The sequence below is a fragment of the Anomaloglossus baeobatrachus genome, chromosome 2 (genome assembly GCF_048569485.1).
Source record: "Anomaloglossus baeobatrachus isolate aAnoBae1 chromosome 2, aAnoBae1.hap1, whole genome shotgun sequence".
Classification (NCBI taxonomy): Eukaryota; Metazoa; Chordata; class Amphibia; order Anura; family Aromobatidae; genus Anomaloglossus; species Anomaloglossus baeobatrachus.
Genome location: NC_134354.1, coordinates 798,252,511 through 798,270,795, shown reverse-complemented (window position 1 = coordinate 798,270,795; position 18,285 = coordinate 798,252,511). Strand labels below are relative to the sequence as shown.

At 53.6% G+C, this 18,285-nt stretch overlaps 1 protein-coding gene across 1 annotated transcript; it reads right to left on the bottom strand.

The window, feature by feature from the left end:
• Positions 1–386: 386 nt before the first annotated feature.
• Positions 387–1,334, bottom strand: LOC142290125 (olfactory receptor 51E1-like). The gene has a single exon (XM_075334058.1). It carries the CDS (start codon positions 1,332–1,334, stop codon positions 387–389), a length of 948 nt encoding a protein of 315 aa, XP_075190173.1.
• Between the last annotated feature and the right edge of the window lie 16,951 nt (positions 1,335–18,285).

The window sequence follows — 18,285 nt, the reverse complement described above, 5'->3', positions numbered from 1 at the left end:
GCTGAGGAAAAGATGGATATCAGAATATAAGAAAGCTGGGTGCTGAGGGAAAGAGCCAAGTGTCAGTGTAATTATTCTATATCCTGAAGGAGGGTGGTGAGGGGAGATGGGGGGGGGGCAGGTCCAAATTTTGCATTTGGGCCCATCGAACTATTTGAAAGTATTTTTTCTCCGACACTCCCCAGCATTTCAGAGTAAATACACCTGCTGAAATCCTCCGCTGATGCCTCATACTGACCTACAGACTGGGCATCATGTCAGGAACATATCGAGACCATTAGACCATAATATGTCAATAAAACACAAAAAGATTCTAAACATTTTCCAGCTCATTATTTTAATTTTTTTAATTTTTTTAAATTTTTCATGTTTTCATTTTTCCTATTTCAAGTCAATATTGTTCTCCAATAAAGTCTTCTCAGTCCGTACCGAATTTCCTTGGTCTTTGCTCCATAAACAAGTGGGTTTAGCATGGGCAGAAGGAGAAAGCTGAGGACCTCAGCCAATGTTTTTAAATGAAGGGGAGAATTAGGATAAAAAAGAAAGAGATAAAATGGGAACAATGACGACATATAAAACAGTAGCAGGAGGATGGCGTGGGAGCTGCACGTGTTCTGAGACTTCCATCGAGCTTGAGGAGACTTCAACTTGTGAACTGCCCTCAAGATCTGCACATAACAGAACATTATGAAGCTGTTATCTCCTCCTGCGAAGATGCAGACAAGAATGGCCATGTAGAGGATGACTGCCGTGAGGTCTCCACAGGCCAGCTTGACAACTTCAACAAATTCACAATGTGAGTTAGTAATAATGTTAATCCTACAGAAGGTCAGGCGTGTGGTCACTACTGGCAAAGGAATCATCAACACTGAGCTCCACAAGATGATGAAGGTCACACACATTGTAAGAAAGGATTGGCTCATTATGGTGGAATGTCTGAGAGGGTGACAAATGGCCATGTATCGGTCAAAGGACATCAGCGCAAGAAGAGAAGACTGAAGACCCAACATACTGTATAGAACATAGAACTGAATCAGGCATCCCGCACTGGAGATTGTGCTTGCATCAAACCACAAAATGGCCAGGACCTTTGGGATGACAGAGGAGGACACACCGAGGTCTATCAGAGCCAGCAGAGATATCAATATGTGCATTGGTTCTTGGAGCTTCTTGTCAGTCTTGATGAGTACAATGATGGTATAATTACTGACGATGACCACCAGGTACATAAACAGGAAAAGTAGAGATACAGGAACATTCTTGTCCTCCACCCATGAGAGGCCAACCAGAAGGAATTCGGGAGGAATTGAGCTGAGGATTTGAGATGAGTTCATGTCTCCTAGGGGAAGAAGACAAGTGAGGTGAGGAATTCTATGAGTAAGGTCCTTGAGTTAATACAGACCATAGATTACAGAAAAAAGCTTTGATGATCAAGACACCATGGACAACTGGAGTTCAAGTCATTTAGCTTGTAAAGTGAAAGCTGGACAGATCCTGGATGGGAAGTATGTGTCACAAAGGTGGCAAGCCTTGGTGATGTAGGACCCAGAGAAGCTGACTCCAGCATGTATAGTTCTGATTGGTGTTTTTTAATGGACCCGGATTTTGGATCCAGGTTTTAGGAGCAGCCAAAAACCTGGGTGGGGCTGGATGTTGCCTTACTTCCAGTTCCTAGATTTGGAATGGGCTATAAAAGGCAGTTCACCTGCCTCATTTAGTGCTGGGATTTGAGGTGGAAACACCTTGTCTACGGATCAGCTCTGCAAGGGGCTGACAAGACCTGTGACAAGATCCGTGTTCAGATATGTGGACTGTTATGTTTATTTTGTTCCTTTCTACAAAGACAAGGCAATTTTCTATTATGTCGGAGAGATTCATGGACTGAAATAAATCTCTCTCATTTATGACCAAGAGACTTTGTGCTGCTGCCTACCAGAAATTGCTGCTAAAGAGTGGAATCTCTACAATTGATGCTCAGAGTGTGGGCAGTGAATCCCAAAGAGCTCAGATGAGTGTTGGAAAAACTGTATGTCCTGGGAGAAGGCCACCTCAGCATTTAAAGGACAGCCTGAAGCCATGGAGTGTTGGTATATGCAACAGTTGAAGGACTTCTTTGTTTGTGTGAAGGAGGACTTTGTGCTGAACTAACAGTACTGTGGATGGCAATGTTGTGCTGTTTCCTTACTCACTGTATGTTGTTTTTTCTTTCTAGTTTCACTTTCTCTTCCTGATGCAATGTTGTATGTCTGTACATAATTTTACCTTATGCTCAGAAGTAAAGACCTTGCAATCCCATATAATCTGCTCTATGAACTTTCTTCTGCAACTGGGAAGCTAGAAGCTGTGCTGTGCAACAGGTTATGGGTCCAGGCACCCCAAGATCCCAGGATCCCAGGCACTAAAGATCCCAGACACCCAGGACACCAGAAAACTCAGCAAGACCCTGATGAATGCAGAAGAATTCTTCAGAACAATTCTCTCCAAACAAGTAAGGCAAGTTAATAATGATGAATAGCACAGAGCTAAAACTCACAGTAGCTAAGCTGAATAGTGAGAACTATCAGTTATGGAAGTTCAAAGTGGAGATGTTATTGTCTAAAGATGATTTATGGGAAGTAATCACTACAGATAGACCCAATGATAATAATCAGACATGGGTTAAGAAAAATAGACAAGCAAGAGCTGCTATCAGCTTATTAGTGGAATATTCTTAATTAATCCACATAAGGAATGAGGATACAGCACAGGGAATGTGGGAGGCATTAAGAAACCTACATGAACGACCCAGCTTAAATCACAAGTTATTTCTGCTAAGAAAGCTTTACAGCGTGAGGCTGAGTGCAGACAATGACATGCAGGAGCAGATATTCTCTATGATGGACGTGATATCACAGCTGAGATCAATTGGTGAAGATATTAAGGATAGCTCCTCCTGAGCGGTATGATGGCTGCACATTCCCATCTTGTGTGTACTTGCGTATAATTGTTTGTACAGATGAACAAGGCATCTTCAGGAATCTGGAAATTGCACCCGAGGATGAACCAGATTTGTGCGAGTCCACAATTCTCTTCCTGAGATCTTGGCTGATTTCTTTTGACTTTCCCATGGTGCTACACAAAGATTATTCATTATTCTGGCATTTGGCAAATAAAAATAGTTTTGGTTCCTAATTGGCCTAAAACAGGAGAAAAACCTGCAGATGAGTCTTTATAGAGAGCGGAGGGAAAAACCTGCAGATGTGTCTGTATAGAGAGCGGAGGGAAAAACCTGCAGATGTGTCTGTATAGAGAGCGGAGGGAAAACCCTGCAGATGTGTCTGTATAGAGAGCGGAGGGAAAAACCTGCAGGTGTGTCTGTATAGAGAGCGGAGGGAAAAACCTGCAGATGTGTCTGTATAGAGAGCAGAGGAAAAACCTGCAGATGTGTCTGTATAGAAAGCAGAGGGAAAAACCTGCAGATATGTCTATATAGAGAGCAGAGGAAAAACCTGCAGATGTGTCTGTATAGAAAGCAGAGGGAAAAACCTGCAGATGTGTCTGTATAGACAGCGGAGAGACACTTCTTTCAACTTTATATGTTTTTGTTTTACTTTCTCGTGCACATTTATTTTTGGAGATATGATTCTCTTACTTTTTCCCTCTGCATATGTTTGGAAATATATTTAAGTGGCTGACGAGGCCGGTGTACAGATATATGTGGCTGACGAGACCGGTGAAGCCGGTGTACAGATATATGTGGCTGACGAGGCCGGAGAAGCCGGTGTACAGATATATGTGGCTGACGAGGCCGGAGAAGCCGGTGTACAAATATATGTGGCTGACGAGGCCGGTGAAGCCGGTGTACAGATATATGTGGCTGACGAGGCCGGTGAAGCCGGTGTACAGATATATGTGGCTGACGAGGCCGGTGAAGCCGGTGTACAGATATATGTGGCTGATGAAGCCGGTGTACAGATATATGTGGCTGACGAGGCCGGTGTACAGATGTATGTGGCTGATGAGGCCGGTGTACAGATATATGTAGCTGATGAGGCCGGTGTACAGATATATGTGGCTGATGAAGCCGGTGTACAGATATATGTGGCTGATGAGGCCGGTGTACAGATATATGTGGCTGACGAGGCCGGTGTACAGATATATGTGGCTGATGAGGCCGGTGTACAGATATATGTGGCTGATGAGGCCGGTGTACAGATATATGTGGCTGATGAGGCCGGTGTACAGATGTACAGGGCCGTATTTACCATTAGGCACCCGTGGTCCGGTGCCTGGGGCGGCAGGTTGTGGGGGGCGGCGCCTTCTGGCGGCACCTTCTGAACCCTCCCCATACACACCTATTGCCAATCCACATCGTATATATAGCCTGGGTCTCAGCTTCCAATACACGGTAAGTTTTTTAACTGCATGAGAGGACACACACAAGCTAGGGACCCCAACGTAGAGAAATACTTTGGCGTAGTGTTGGGGCTCTATTGTATTGATCAATTCAGTAGCTAAATTTCTCTTGATTCATATATTCATGGCAGTAATGCAGATTCCATTTTTCACATTTCACTCTTACATATAGCTATTGAATTTTTCATGTCAGTATTCACACAGCAGTTTCTGCTATTACATGTATTCCCCTTCCATAGTCACTGGTGTGCATACCTTATCTCCCCATATGTGGCTGATGAGGCCGGTGTACAGATATATGTGGCTGATGAGGCCGGTGTACAGATATATGTGGCTGATGAGGTCGGTGTACAGATATATGTGGCTGATGAGGTCGGTGTACAGATATATGTGGCTGATGAGGTTGGTGTACAGATATATGTGGCTGATGAGGCCGGTGTACAGATGTATGTAGCTGATGAGGCCGGTGTACAGATGTATGTGGCTGATGAGGCCGGTGTACAGATATATGTGGCTGATGAGGCCGGTGTACAGATATATGTGGCTGATGAGGCCGGTGTACAGATATATGTGGCTGATGAGGTCGGTGTACAGATATATGTGGCTGATGAGGCCGGTGTACAGATATATGTGGCTGATGAAGCCGGTGTACAGATATATGTGGCTGATGAGGCCGGTGTACAGATATATGTGGCTGATGAGGCCGGTGTACAGATATATGTGGCTGATGAGGCCGGTGTACAGATATATGTGGCTGATGAGGCCGGTGTACAGATATATGTGGCTGATGAGGCCGGTGTACAGATATATGTAGCTGATGAGGCCGGTGTACAGATATATGTGGCTGATGAGGCCGGTGTACAGATATATGTGGCTGATGAGGCCGGTGTACAGATATATGTGGCTGATGAGGCCGGTGTACAGATATATGTGGCTGATGAGGCCGGTGTACAGATATATGTGGCTGATGAGGCCGGTGTACAGATGTATGTGGCTGATGAGGCCGGTGTACAGATATATGTGGCTGATGAGGCCGGTGTACAGATATATGTGGCTGATGAGGCCGGTGTACAGATATATGTGGCTGATGAGGTCGGTGTACAGATATATGTGGCTGATGAGGTCGGTGTACAGATGTATGTGGCTGATGAGGCCGGTGTACAGATATATGTGGCTGATGAGGCCGGTGTACAGATATATGTGGCTGATGAGGCCGGTGTACAGATATATGTGGCTGATGAGGCCGGTGTACAGATATATGTGGCTGATGAGGCCGGTGTACAGATATATGTGGCTGATGAGGCCGGTGTACAGATATATGTGGCTGATGAGGCCGGTGTACAGATATATGTGGCTGATGAGGCCGGTGTACAGATATATGTGGCTGATGAGGCCGGTGTACAGATATATGTGGCTGATGAGGCCGGTGTACAGATATATGTGGCTGATGAGGCCGGTGTACAGATATATGTGGCTGATGAGGCCGGTGTACAGATATATGTGGCTGATGAGGCTGGTGTACAGATATATGTGGCTGATGAGGTCGGTGTACAGATATATGTGGCTGATGAGGCCTGTGTACAGATATATGTGGCTGATGAGGCCTGTGTACAGATATATGTGGCTGATGAGGCCGGTGTACAGATGTATGTGGCTGATGAGGCCGGTGTACAGATATATGTGGCTGATGAGGCCGGTGTACAGATGTACAGGGCCGTATTTACCATTAGGCACCCGTGGTCCGGTGCCTGGGGCGGCAGGTTGTGGGGGGCGGCACCTTCTGGCAGCAAAAAAAAAATAATTTTTTTTTTGCTGCCGCCGAGCACAGGGACCTGAGTGACCCCGGAACTGCCGGCGCCTGCACTTCCGGGGTCACAGGCGCACGCCAATCAGCTCCTTCCTCTGTGCTGCGTCCACTGCTGTGTGGACGTCACATTCAGAGCTCACAGCAGGATGCCGCGGAGGACGCCATGATGGAAGCCGGTGTCAGAAGAGGATACTCACGTGAGCCAGGAAGATGGCGGCGGGCACTGGAGCAGGTAAGTGGATTCATAAGGAGCGTGGGGGTGTCTCTAATGCAGACCGGAGATCTGCGCATGCGGGGGGGGGCAAAGGCTGATACTGGAGGGAGGCAGAGGCTGAGACTGGGGGGAGGCTGGAGGGAGGCAGAGGCTGAGACTGGGGGGAGGCTGGAGGGAGGCAGAGGCTGAGACTGGGAGGAGGCAGAGGCTGGAGGGAGGCTGAGGCGGAGACTGGGGGGAGGCTGGAGGGAGGCTGAGGCGGAGACTGGGGGGAGGCTGGAGGGAGGCTGAGGCAGAGACTGGGGCAGACTGAGGCTGGGGGGAGGCAAAGGCTGAGACTGGTGGGGAGAGAGGCTGATGCTGGGGGCAGAGAGAGGCTGATGCTGGGGGGAGGCTGCTGCTGGGGGAATGGGAGAGAGGGGCTAATGCTAGAGACAGAGGACAAGGGATGAGGGATAGTGCAATGACAAAATCGATTGGGTGAGGGGAGTGTAAGGACTCAGAATAAGAGGGGGGCAGCATTGGGAGCTCATTATGGAGAAGGGGCAGCATGTGTGGGATCAGTATGGAGTGGAGCAATGTAGGGGAGTCAATATCAAGAGTGGGGTAGTGTGTGTGTGGGGGGGGGGTCTCAGCATAAACGTTAGTGTGGTGGTCTTAGCATGAGTGGGGCAACATGGAGGTGTCATTATGGAAAAGAGGAAGGCAGCATTAGGAGCTCATGGAGAGGGGAAGCATGCATGGGACATTGTGACGAGGGGGCAGCATGCATGGGACACTGTGAGGAGGGGGCAGCATGCATGGGACATTGTGAGGAGGGGGCAGCATGCATGGGACATTGTGAGGAGGGGGCAGCATGCATGGGACATTGTGAGGAGGGGGCAGCATGCATGGGATATTGTGAGGAGGGGGCAGCATACATGGGACATTGTGAGGAGGGGGCAGCATGCATGGGACATTGTGAGGAGGGGGCAGCATGCATGGGACATTGTGAGGAGGGGGCAGCATGCATGGGACATTGTGAGGAGGGGGCAGCATGCATGGGACATTGTGAGAAGGGGGCAGCATGCATGGGACACTGTGAGGAGGGGGCAGCATGCATGGGACACTATGAGGAGGGGCAGCATGCATGGGACACTGTGAGGAGGGGGCAGCATGCATGGGACACTGTGAGGAGGGGGCAGCATGCATGGGACATTGTGGGGAGGGGGCAGCATGCATGGGACATTGTGGGGAGGGGGCAGCATGCATGGGACATTGTGAGGAGGGGGCAGCATGCAAGGGACATTGTGAGGAGGGAGCAGCATGCATGGGACATTGTGAGGAGGGAGCAGTATGCATGGGACACTGTGAGGAGGGGGCAGCAAGCATGAGACATTATGAGGAGGGAGCAGCATGCATGGGATACTGTGAGGAGGGGGCAGCAAGCATGGGACATTGTGAGGAGGGGGCAGCATGCATGGGACACTGTGAGGAGGTAGCAGCATGCATGGGACATTGTGAGGAGGGGGCAGCATGCATGGGACATTGAGGTGGGGGCAGCACGCATGGGACATTGTCAGGAGGGGGCAGAAAGCATGGGACATTGTCAGAAGGGGGCAGCAAGCATGGGACATTGTGAGGAGGGGGCAGCATGCATGGGACACTGTGAGGAGGGGGCAGCATGCATTGGACATTGTGAGGAGGGAGCAGCATGCATGGGAAATTGTGAGGAGGGAGCAGCATGCATGGGACATTGTGAGGAGGGAGCAGCATGCATTGGACATTGTGAGGAGGGAGCAGCATGCATGGGACATTGTGAGGAGGGGGCAGCAAGCATGGGACATTGTGAGGAGGGAGCAGCATGCATGGGACATTGTGAGGAGGGGGCAGCATGCATGGGACATTGTGAGGAGGAAGCAGCATGCATGGGACATTGTGAGGAGGGGGCAGCATGCATGAGACATTGTGAGGAGGGAGCAGCATGCATGGGACATTGTGAGGAGGGGGCAGCATGCATGGGACATTGTGACGAGGGGGCAGCATGCATGGGACACTGTGAGGAGGGGGCAGCATGCATGGGACATTGTGAGGAGGGGGCAGCATGCATGGGACATTGTGAGGAGGGGGCAGCATGCATGGGACATTGTGAGGAGGGGGCAGCATGCATGGGATATTGTGAGGAGGGGGCAGCATGCATGGGACATTGTGAGGAGGGGGCAGCATGCATGGGACATTGTGAGGAGGGGGCAGCATGCATGGGACATTGTGAGGAGGGGGCAGCATGCATGGGACATTGTGAGGAGGGGGCAGCATGCATGGGACATTGTGAGAAGGGGGCAGCATGCATGGGACACTGTGAGGAGGGGGCAGCATGCATGGGACACTATGAGGAGGGGCAGCATGCATGGGACACTGTGAGGAGGGGGCAGCATGCATGGGACACTGTGAGGAGGGGGCAGCATGCATGGGACATTGTGGGGAGGGGGCAGCATGCATGGGACATTGTGGGGAGGGGGCAGCATGCATGGGACATTGTGAGGAGGGGGCAGCATGCAAGGGACATTGTGAGGAGGGAGCAGCATGCATGGGACATTGTGAGGAGGGAGCAGTATGCATGGGACACTGTGAGGAGGGGGCAGCAAGCATGAGACATTATGAGGAGGGAGCAGCATGCATGGGATACTGTGAGGAGGGAGCAGCATGCATGGGACATTGTGAGGAGGGAGCAGCATGCATTGGACATTGTGAGGAGGGAGCAGCATGCATGGGACATTGTGAGGAGGGGGCAGCAAGCATGGGACATTGTGAGGAGGGAGCAGCATGCATGGGACATTGTGAGGAGGGGGCAGCATGCATGGGACATTGTGAGGAGGAAGCAGCATGCATGGGACATTGTGAGGAGGGGGCAGCATGCATGAGACATTGTGAGGAGGGAGCAGCATGCATGGGACATTGTGAGGAGGGGGCAGCATGCATGGGACATTGTGACGAGGGGGCAGCATGCATGGGACACTGTGAGGAGGGGGCAGCATGCATGGGACATTGTGAGGAGGGGGCAGCATGCATGGGACATTGTGAGGAGGGGGCAGCATGCATGGGACATTGTGAGGAGGGGGCAGCATGCATGGGATATTGTGAGGAGGGGGCAGCATGCATGGGACATTGTGAGGAGGGGGCAGCATGCATGGGACATTGTGAGGAGGGGGCAGCATGCATGGGACATTGTGAGGAGGGGGCAGCATGCATGGGACATTGTGAGAAGGGGGCAGCATGCATGGGACACTGTGAGGAGGGGGCAGCATGCATGGGACACTATGAGGAGGGGCAGCATGCATGGGACACTGTGAGGAGGGGGCAGCATGCATGGGACACTGTGAGGAGGGGGCAGCATGCATGGGACATTGTGGGGAGGGGGCAGCATGCATGGGACATTGTGGGGAGGGGGCAGCATGCATGGGACATTGTGAGGAGGGGGCAGCATGCAAGGGACATTGTGAGGAGGGAGCAGCATGCATGGGACATTGTGAGGAGGGAGCAGTATGCATGGGACACTGTGAGGAGGGGGCAGCAAGCATGAGACATTATGAGGAGGGAGCAGCATGCATGGGATACTGTGAGGAGGGGGCAGCAAGCATGGGACATTGTGAGGAGGGGGCAGCATGCATGGGACACTGTGAGGAGGTAGCAGCATGCATGGGACATTGTGAGGAGGGGGCAGCATGCATGGGACATTGAGGTGGGGGCAGCACGCATGGGACATTGTCAGGAGGGGGCAGAAAGCATGGGACATTGTCAGAAGGGGGCAGCAAGCATGGGACATTGTGAGGAGGGGGCAGCATGCATGGGACACTGTGAGGAGGAGGCAGCATGCATTGGACATTGTGAGGAGGGAGCAGCATGCATGGGAAATTGTGAGGAGGGAGCAGGATGCATGGGACATTGTGAGGAGGGAGCAGCATGCATTGGACATTGTGAGGAGGGAGCAGCATGCATGGGACATTGTGAGGAGGGGGCAGCAAGCATGGGACATTGTGAGGAGGGAGCAGCATGCATGGGACATTGTGAGGAGGGGGCAGCATGCATGGGACATTGTGAGGAGGAAGCAGCATGCATGGGACATTGTGAGGAGGGGGCAGCATGCATGAGACATTGTGAGGAGGGGGCAGCATGCATGGGACATTGTGAGGAGGGGGCAGCATGCATGAGACATTGTGAGGAGGGGGCAGCATGCATGGGACATTGTCAGGAGGGGGCAGCATGCATGGGACATTGTGAGGAGGGGGCAGCATGCATGGGACACTGTGAGGAGGGGGCAGCATGCATGGGACATTGTGAGGAGGGGGCAGCATGCATGGGATATTGTGAGGAGGGGGCAGCATGCATGGGACATTGTGAGGAGGGGGCAGCATGCATGAGACATTGAGAGGAGGGGGCAGCATGCATGGGACATTGTGAGGAGGGGGCAGCATGCATGGGACATTGTGGGGAGGGGGCAGCATGCATGGGACATTGTGAGGAGGGGGCAGCATGCATGGGACATTGTGAGGAGGGGGCAGCATGCATGGGACACTGTGAGGAGGGGGCAGCATGCATGGGACACTGTGAGGAGGGAGCAGCATGCATGGGACATTGTGAGGAGGGGGCAGCATGCATGGGACACTGTGAGGAGGGGGCAGCATGCATGGGACACTGTGAGGAGGGGGCAGCATGCATGGGACACTGTGAGGAGGGGGCAGCATGCATGGGACACTGTGAGGAGGGGGCAGCATGCATGGGACATTGTGAGGAGGGGGCAGCAAGCATGGGACATTGTGAGGAGGGGGCAACATACATGGGACATTGTGAGGAGGGGGCAGCATGCATGGGACATTGTGAGGAGGGGGCAGCATGCATGGGACACTGTGAGGAGGGGGCAGCATGCATGGGACACTGTGAGGAGGGGGCAGCATGCATGGGACATTGTGAGGAGGGGGCAGCATGCATGGGACACTGTGAGGAGGGGGCAGCATGCATGGGACATTGTGAGGAGGGGGCAGCAAGCATGGGACATTGTGAGGAGGGGGCAGCATGCATGGGACATTGTGAGGAGGGGGCAGCATGCATGGGACATTGTGAGGAGGGGGCAGCATGCATGGGACACTGTGAGGAGGGGGCAGCATGCATTGGACATTGTGAGGAGGGGGCAGCATGCATGGGACATTGTGAGGAGGGGGCAGCATGCATGGGACATTGTGAGGAGGAGGCAGCATGCATGGGACATTGTGAGGAGGGGGCAGCATGCATGAGACATTGTGAAGAGGGGGCAGCATGCATGGGACATTGTGAGGAGGGGGCAGCATGCATGAGACATTGTGAGGAGGGGGCAGCATGCATGGGACATTGTCAGGAGGGGGCAGCATGCATGGGACATTGTGAGGAGGGGGCAGCATGCATGGGACACTGTGAGGAGGGGGCAGCATGCATGGGACATTGTGAGGAGGGGGCAGCATGCATGGGATATTGTGAGGAGGGGGCAGCATGCATGGGACATTGTGAGGAGGGGGCAGCATGCATGAGACATTGAGAGGAGGGGGCAGCATGCATGGGACATTGTGAGGAGGGGGCAGCATGCATGGGACATTGTGAGAAGGGGGCAGCATGCATGGGACATTGTGAGGAGGGGGCAGCATGCATGGGACATTGTGAGGAGGGGGCAGCATGCATGGGACAGTGTGAGGAGGGAGCAGCATGCATGGGACATTGTGAGGAGGGGGCAGCATGCATGGGACATTGTGAGGAGGGGGCAGCATGCATGGGACATTGTGAGGAGGGGGCAGCATGCATGGGACACTGTGAGGAGGGGGCAGCATGCATGGGACACTGTGAGGAGGGAGCAGCATGCATGGGACATTGTGAGGAGGGGGCAGCATGCATGGGACACTGTGAGGAGGGGGCAGCATGCATGGGACACTGTGAGGAGGGGGCAGCATGCATGGGACATTGTGAGGAGGGGGCAGCATGCATGGGACACTGTGAGGAGGGGGCAGCATGCATGGGACATTGTGAGGAGGGGGCAGCATGCATGAGACATTGAGAGGAGGGGGCAGCATGCATGGGACATTGTGAGGAGGGGGCAGCATGCATGGGACATTGTGAGGAGGGGGCAGCATGCATGGGACATTGTGAGGAGGGGGCAGCATGCATGGGACATTGTGAGGAGGGGGCAGCATGCATGGGACATTGTGAGGAGGGGGCAGCATGCATGGGACATTGTGAGGAGGGGGCAGCATGCATGGGACACTGTGAGGAGGGAGCAGCATGCATGGGACACTGTGAGGAGGGGGCAGCATGCATGGGACACTGTGAGGAGGGGGCAGCATGCATGGGACACTGTGAGGAGGGGGCAGCATGCATGAGACATTGAGAGGAGGGGGCAGCATGCATGGGACATTGTGAGGAGGGGGCAGCATGCATGGGACATTGTGAGGAGGGGGCAGCATGCATGGGACATTGTGAGGAGGGGGCAGCATGCATGGGACATTGTCAGGAGGGGGCAGCATGCATGAGACATTGAGAGGAGGGGGCAGCATGCATGGGACATTGTGAGGAGGGGGCAGCATGCATGGGACATTGTGAGGAGGGGGCAGCATGCATGGGACATTGTGAGGAGGGGGCAGCATGCATGGGACATTGTGAGGAGGGGGCAGCATGCATGGGACATTATGAGGAGGGGGAAGCATGCATGGGACATTGTGAGGAGGGGGCAGCATGCATGGGACACTGTGAGGAGGGAGCAGCATGCATGGGACACTGTGAGGAGGGGGCAGCATGCATGGGACATTGTGAGGAGGGGGCAGCATGCATGGGACATTGTGAGGAGGGGGAAGCATGCATGGGACATTGTGAGGAGGGGGCAGCATGCATGGGACACTGTGAGGAGGGAGCAGCATGCATGGGACACTGTGAGGAGGGGGCAGCATGCATGGGACACTGTGAGGAGGGGGCAGCATGCATGGGACACTGTGAGGAGGGGGCAGCATGCATGAGACATTGAGAGGAGGGGGCAGCATGCATGGGACATTGTGAGGAGGGGGCAGCATGCATGGGACATTGTGAGGAGGGGGCAGCATGCATGGGACATTGTGAGGAGGGGGCAGCATGCATGGGACATTGTGAGGAGGGGGCAGCATGCATGGGACATTGTGAGGAGGGGGCAGCATGCATGGGACATTGTGAGGAGGGGGCAGCATGCATGGGACATTGTGAGGAGGGGGCAGCATGCATGGGACACTGTGAGGAGGGGGCAGCATGCATGGGACATTGTGAGGAGGGGGCAGCATGCATGGGACACTGTGAGGAGGGGGCAGCATGCATGGGACACTGTGAGGAGGGGGCAGCATGCATGGGACACTGTGAGGAGGAGGCAGCATGCATGGGACACTGTGAGGAGGGGGCAGCATGCATGAGACACTGTGAGGAGGGGCAGCATACATGGGACATTGTGAGGAGGGGGCAGCAAGCATGGGACATTGTGAGGAGGGGGCAGCATGCATGGGACATTGTGAGGAGGGGACAGCATGCATGGGACATTGTGAGGAGGGGGCAGCATGAATGGGACACTGTGAGGAGGGGGCAGCATGCATGGGAAATTGTGAGGAGGGGGCAGCATGCATGGGACATTGTGAGGAGGGGGCAGCATGCATGGGACATTGTGAGGAGGGGGCAGCATGCATGGGACATTGTGAGGAGGGGGCAGCATGCATGGGACACTGTGAGGAGGGAGCAGCATGCATGGGACACTGTGAGGAGGAGGCAGCATGCATGGGACACTGTGAGGAGGGGGCAGCATGCATGGGACACTGTGAGGAGGGGGCAGCATGCATGAGACATTGAGAGGAGGGGGCAGCATGCATGGGACATTGTGAGGAGGGGGCAGCATGCATGGGACATTGTGAGGAGGGGGCAGCATGCATGGGACATTGTGAGGAGGGGGCAGCATGCATGGGACATTGTGAGGAGGGGGCAGCATGCATGGGACATTGTGAGGAGGGGGCAGCATGCATGGGACATTGTGAGGAGGGGGCAGCATGCATGGGACATTGTGAGGAGGGGGCAGCATGCATGGGACACTGTGAGGAGGGGGCAGCATGCATGGGACATTGTGAGGAGGGGGCAGCATGCATGGGACACTGTGAGGAGGGGGCAGCATGCATGGGACACTGTGAGGAGGGGGCAGCATGCATGGGACACTGTGAGGAGGAGGCAGCATGCATGGGACACTGTGAGGAGGGGGCAGCATGCATGAGACACTGTGAGGAGGGGGCAGCATGCATGGGACATTGTGAGGAGGGGGCAGCATGCATGGGACATTGTGAGGAGGGGACAGCATGCATGGGACATTGTGAGGAGGGGGCAGCATGCATGGGACATTGTGAGGAGGGGGCAGCATGCATGGGACATTGTGAGGAGGGGACAGCATGCATGAGACATTGTGAGGAGGGAGCAGCATGCATGGGACATTGTGAGGAGGGAGCAGCATGCATGGGACATTGTGAGGAGGGGGCAGCATGCATGGGACATTGTGAGGAGGGGGCAGCATGCATGGGACATTGTGAGGAGGGGACAGCATGCATGGGACATTGTGAGGAAGGGGCAGCATGCATGGGACATTGTGAGGAGGGGGCAGCATGAATGGGACACTGTGAGGAGGGGGCAGCATGCATGGGAAATTGTCCTCACATCATGCTGCTTCCTCCTCACAATGTACAGATCATATTTCATAATCGAGGAAGGTGTGGTGGATATACAGTAGTTTATAAGGGAGGGCAGTGTGGTGTTTTAGTTTATTAGGGGCAGTGTCACAGTCACAGTATATAAGTGGGGACGGTGTGATGGGAATATTTTATACTCATGCTATGTTTTGATGTGCCTGTGGTGATCCCCATTGGGGGGGGGTTAGTGCCCTTCGTTTCTCATTGATACTTTTTAAAGTGTTTTACAGAGTAGATCTGCCTTAAACAGATGTCGTGTGCGAAAACTCAGTTTTACGTTGTCACTAAGGGGCGCGACCACTTAAAGTGCCTAGGGCAGCACGAAGGCAAAATTCAGCCCTGCAGATGTATGTAGCTGATGAGGCCGGTGTACAGATATATGTGGCTGATGAGGCCGGTGTACAGATATATGTGGCTGATGAGGCCGGTGTACAGATATATGTGGCTGATGAGGCCGGTGTACAGATATATGTGGCTGATGAGGCCGCTGTACAGATGTATGTGGCTGATGAGGCCGGTGTACAGATATATGTGGCTGATGAGGCCGCTGTACAGATATATGTGGCTGATGAGGCCGGTGTACAGATATATGTGGCTGATGAGGCCGCTGTACAGATATATGTGGCTGATGAGGCCGGTGTACAGATATATGTGGCTGATGAGGCCGGTGTACAGATATATGTGGCTGATGAGGCCGCTGTACAGATATATGTGGCTGATGAGGCCGGTGTACAGATATATGTGGCTGATGAGGCCGGTGTACAGATGTATGTGGCTGATGAGGCCGGTGTACAGATATATGTGGCTGATGAGGCCGGTGTACAGATATATGTGGCTGATGAGGCCGCTGTACAGATGTATGTGGCTGATGAGGCCGGTGTACAGATATATGTGGCTGATGAGGCCGGTGTACAGATAGATGTATGTGGCTGATGAGGCCGGTGTACAGATATATGTGGCTGATGAGGCCGGTGTACAGATATATGTGGCTGATGAGGCCGGTGTACAGATATATGTGGCTGATGAGGCCGCTGTACAGATATATGTGGCTGATGAGGCCGGTGTACAGATATATGTGGCTGATGAGGCCGGTGTACAGATATATGTGGCTGATGAGGCCGCTGTACAGATATATGTGGCTGATGAGGCCGCTGTACAGATGTATGTGGCTGATGAGGCCGGTGTACAGATGTATGTGGCTGATGAGGCCGGTGTACAGATGTATTTAGCTTATGAGGCCGGTGTACAGATATATGTGGCTGATGAGGCCTGTGTACAGATATATGTGGCTGATGAGGCCGGTGTACAGATGTATGTGGCTGATGAGGCCGGTGTACAGATAGATGTATGTGGCTGATGAGGCCGGTGTACAGATATATGTGGCTGATGAGGCCGCTGTACAGATGTATGTGGCTGATGAGGCCGGTGAAGTCGGTGTTCAGCTTTATGGACTTTTCGGTTATTTTGTTCCTTTGCGTTGAGACAAGGCTATTTTCTGTTTTGTCGGAGAGATTTATGGAATACAATAAGTCTATCTCTTTTATGACCAAGTCTCTTTGCCGGTGGCTCCTGACAGCGCTGCCGATGAGTGGAACCCTTCAGGGTGTAAAGATTTAGAAATATTATTGGGTGAGGTGATAAATCAAGTTCTTCCCTCCACCTTCATCACAGACAGAAAGACAATCTGCTCCTGAGAACAGAAAACTGCGAAATATGATTGTAAAGCCTGTCCATACGCCTCGGTCTGGTCTCCTGTCCATATACCTCAGTCTGGTCTCCTGTCCATACGCCTCGGTCTGGTCTCCTGTCCATACGCCTCGGTCTGGTCTCCTGTCCATACGCCTCGGTCTGGTCTCCTGTCCATATACCTCGGTCTGGTCTTTTGTTCATACGCCTCGGTCTGGTCTTTTGTACATACGCCTCGGTCTGGTCTCCTGTCCATACGCTTCGGTCTGGTCTCCTGTCCATACGCCTCGGTCTGGTCTTTTGTACATACGCCTCGGTCTGGTCTCCTGTCCATACGCTTCGGTCTGGTCTCCTGTCCATACGCCTCGGTCTGGTCTCCTGTCCATACGCCTCGGTCTGGTCTCCTGTCCATACGCCTCGGTCTGGTCTCCTGTCCATACGCCTCGGTCTGGTCTCCTGTCCATACGCCTCGGTCTGGTCTCCTGTCCATACGCCTCGGTCTGGTCTCCTGTCCATACGCCTCGGTCTGGTCTCCTGTCCATACGCCTCGGTCTGGTCTCCTGTCCATATGCCTCGGTCTGGTCTCCTGTCCATACGCCTCGGTCTGGTCTGCTGTCCATACGCCTCGGTCTGGCGTCCTGTCCATACGCCTCGGTCTGGCCTCCTGTCCATACGCCTCGGTCTGGTCTTTTGTCCATATGCCTCGGTCTCGTCTCCTGTCCATACGCCTCGGTCTGGTCTCCTGTCCATACGCCTCGGTCTGGTCTCCTGTCTATACGCCTCGGTCTGGCCTCCTGTCCATACGCCTCGGTCTGGCCTCCTGTCCATACGCCTCGGTCTGGCCTCCTGTCCATACGCCTCGGTCTGGCCTCCTGTCTATACGCCTCGGTCTGGCCTCCTGTCTATACGCCTCGGTCTGGCCTCCTGTCCATACGCCTCGGTCTGGCCTCCTGTCCATACGCCTCGGTCTGGCCTCCTGTCAATACGCCTCGGTCTGGCCTCCTGTCAATACGCCTCGGTCTGGTCTCCTGTCCATACGCCTCGGTCTGGTCTTTTGTTCATACGCCTCGGTCTGGTGTTTTGTACATACGCCTCGGTCTGGTCTCCTGTCCATACGCTTCGGTCTGGTCTCCTGTCCATACGCCTCGGTCTGGTCTCCTGTCCATACGCCTCGGTCTGGCCTCCTGTCTATACGCCTCGGTCTGGCCTCCTGTCCATACGCCTCGGTCTGGCCTCCTGTCAATACGCCTCGGTCTGGCCTCCTGTCAATACGCCTCGGTCTGGTCTCCTGTCTATACGCCTCGGTCTGGTCTTTTGTTCATACACCTCGGTCTGGTCTTTTGTACATACGCCTCGGTCTGGTCTCCTGTCCATACGCTTCGGTCTGGTCTCCTGTCCGTACGCCTCGGTCTGGTCTCCTGTCCATACGCCTCGGTCTGGTCTCCTGTCCA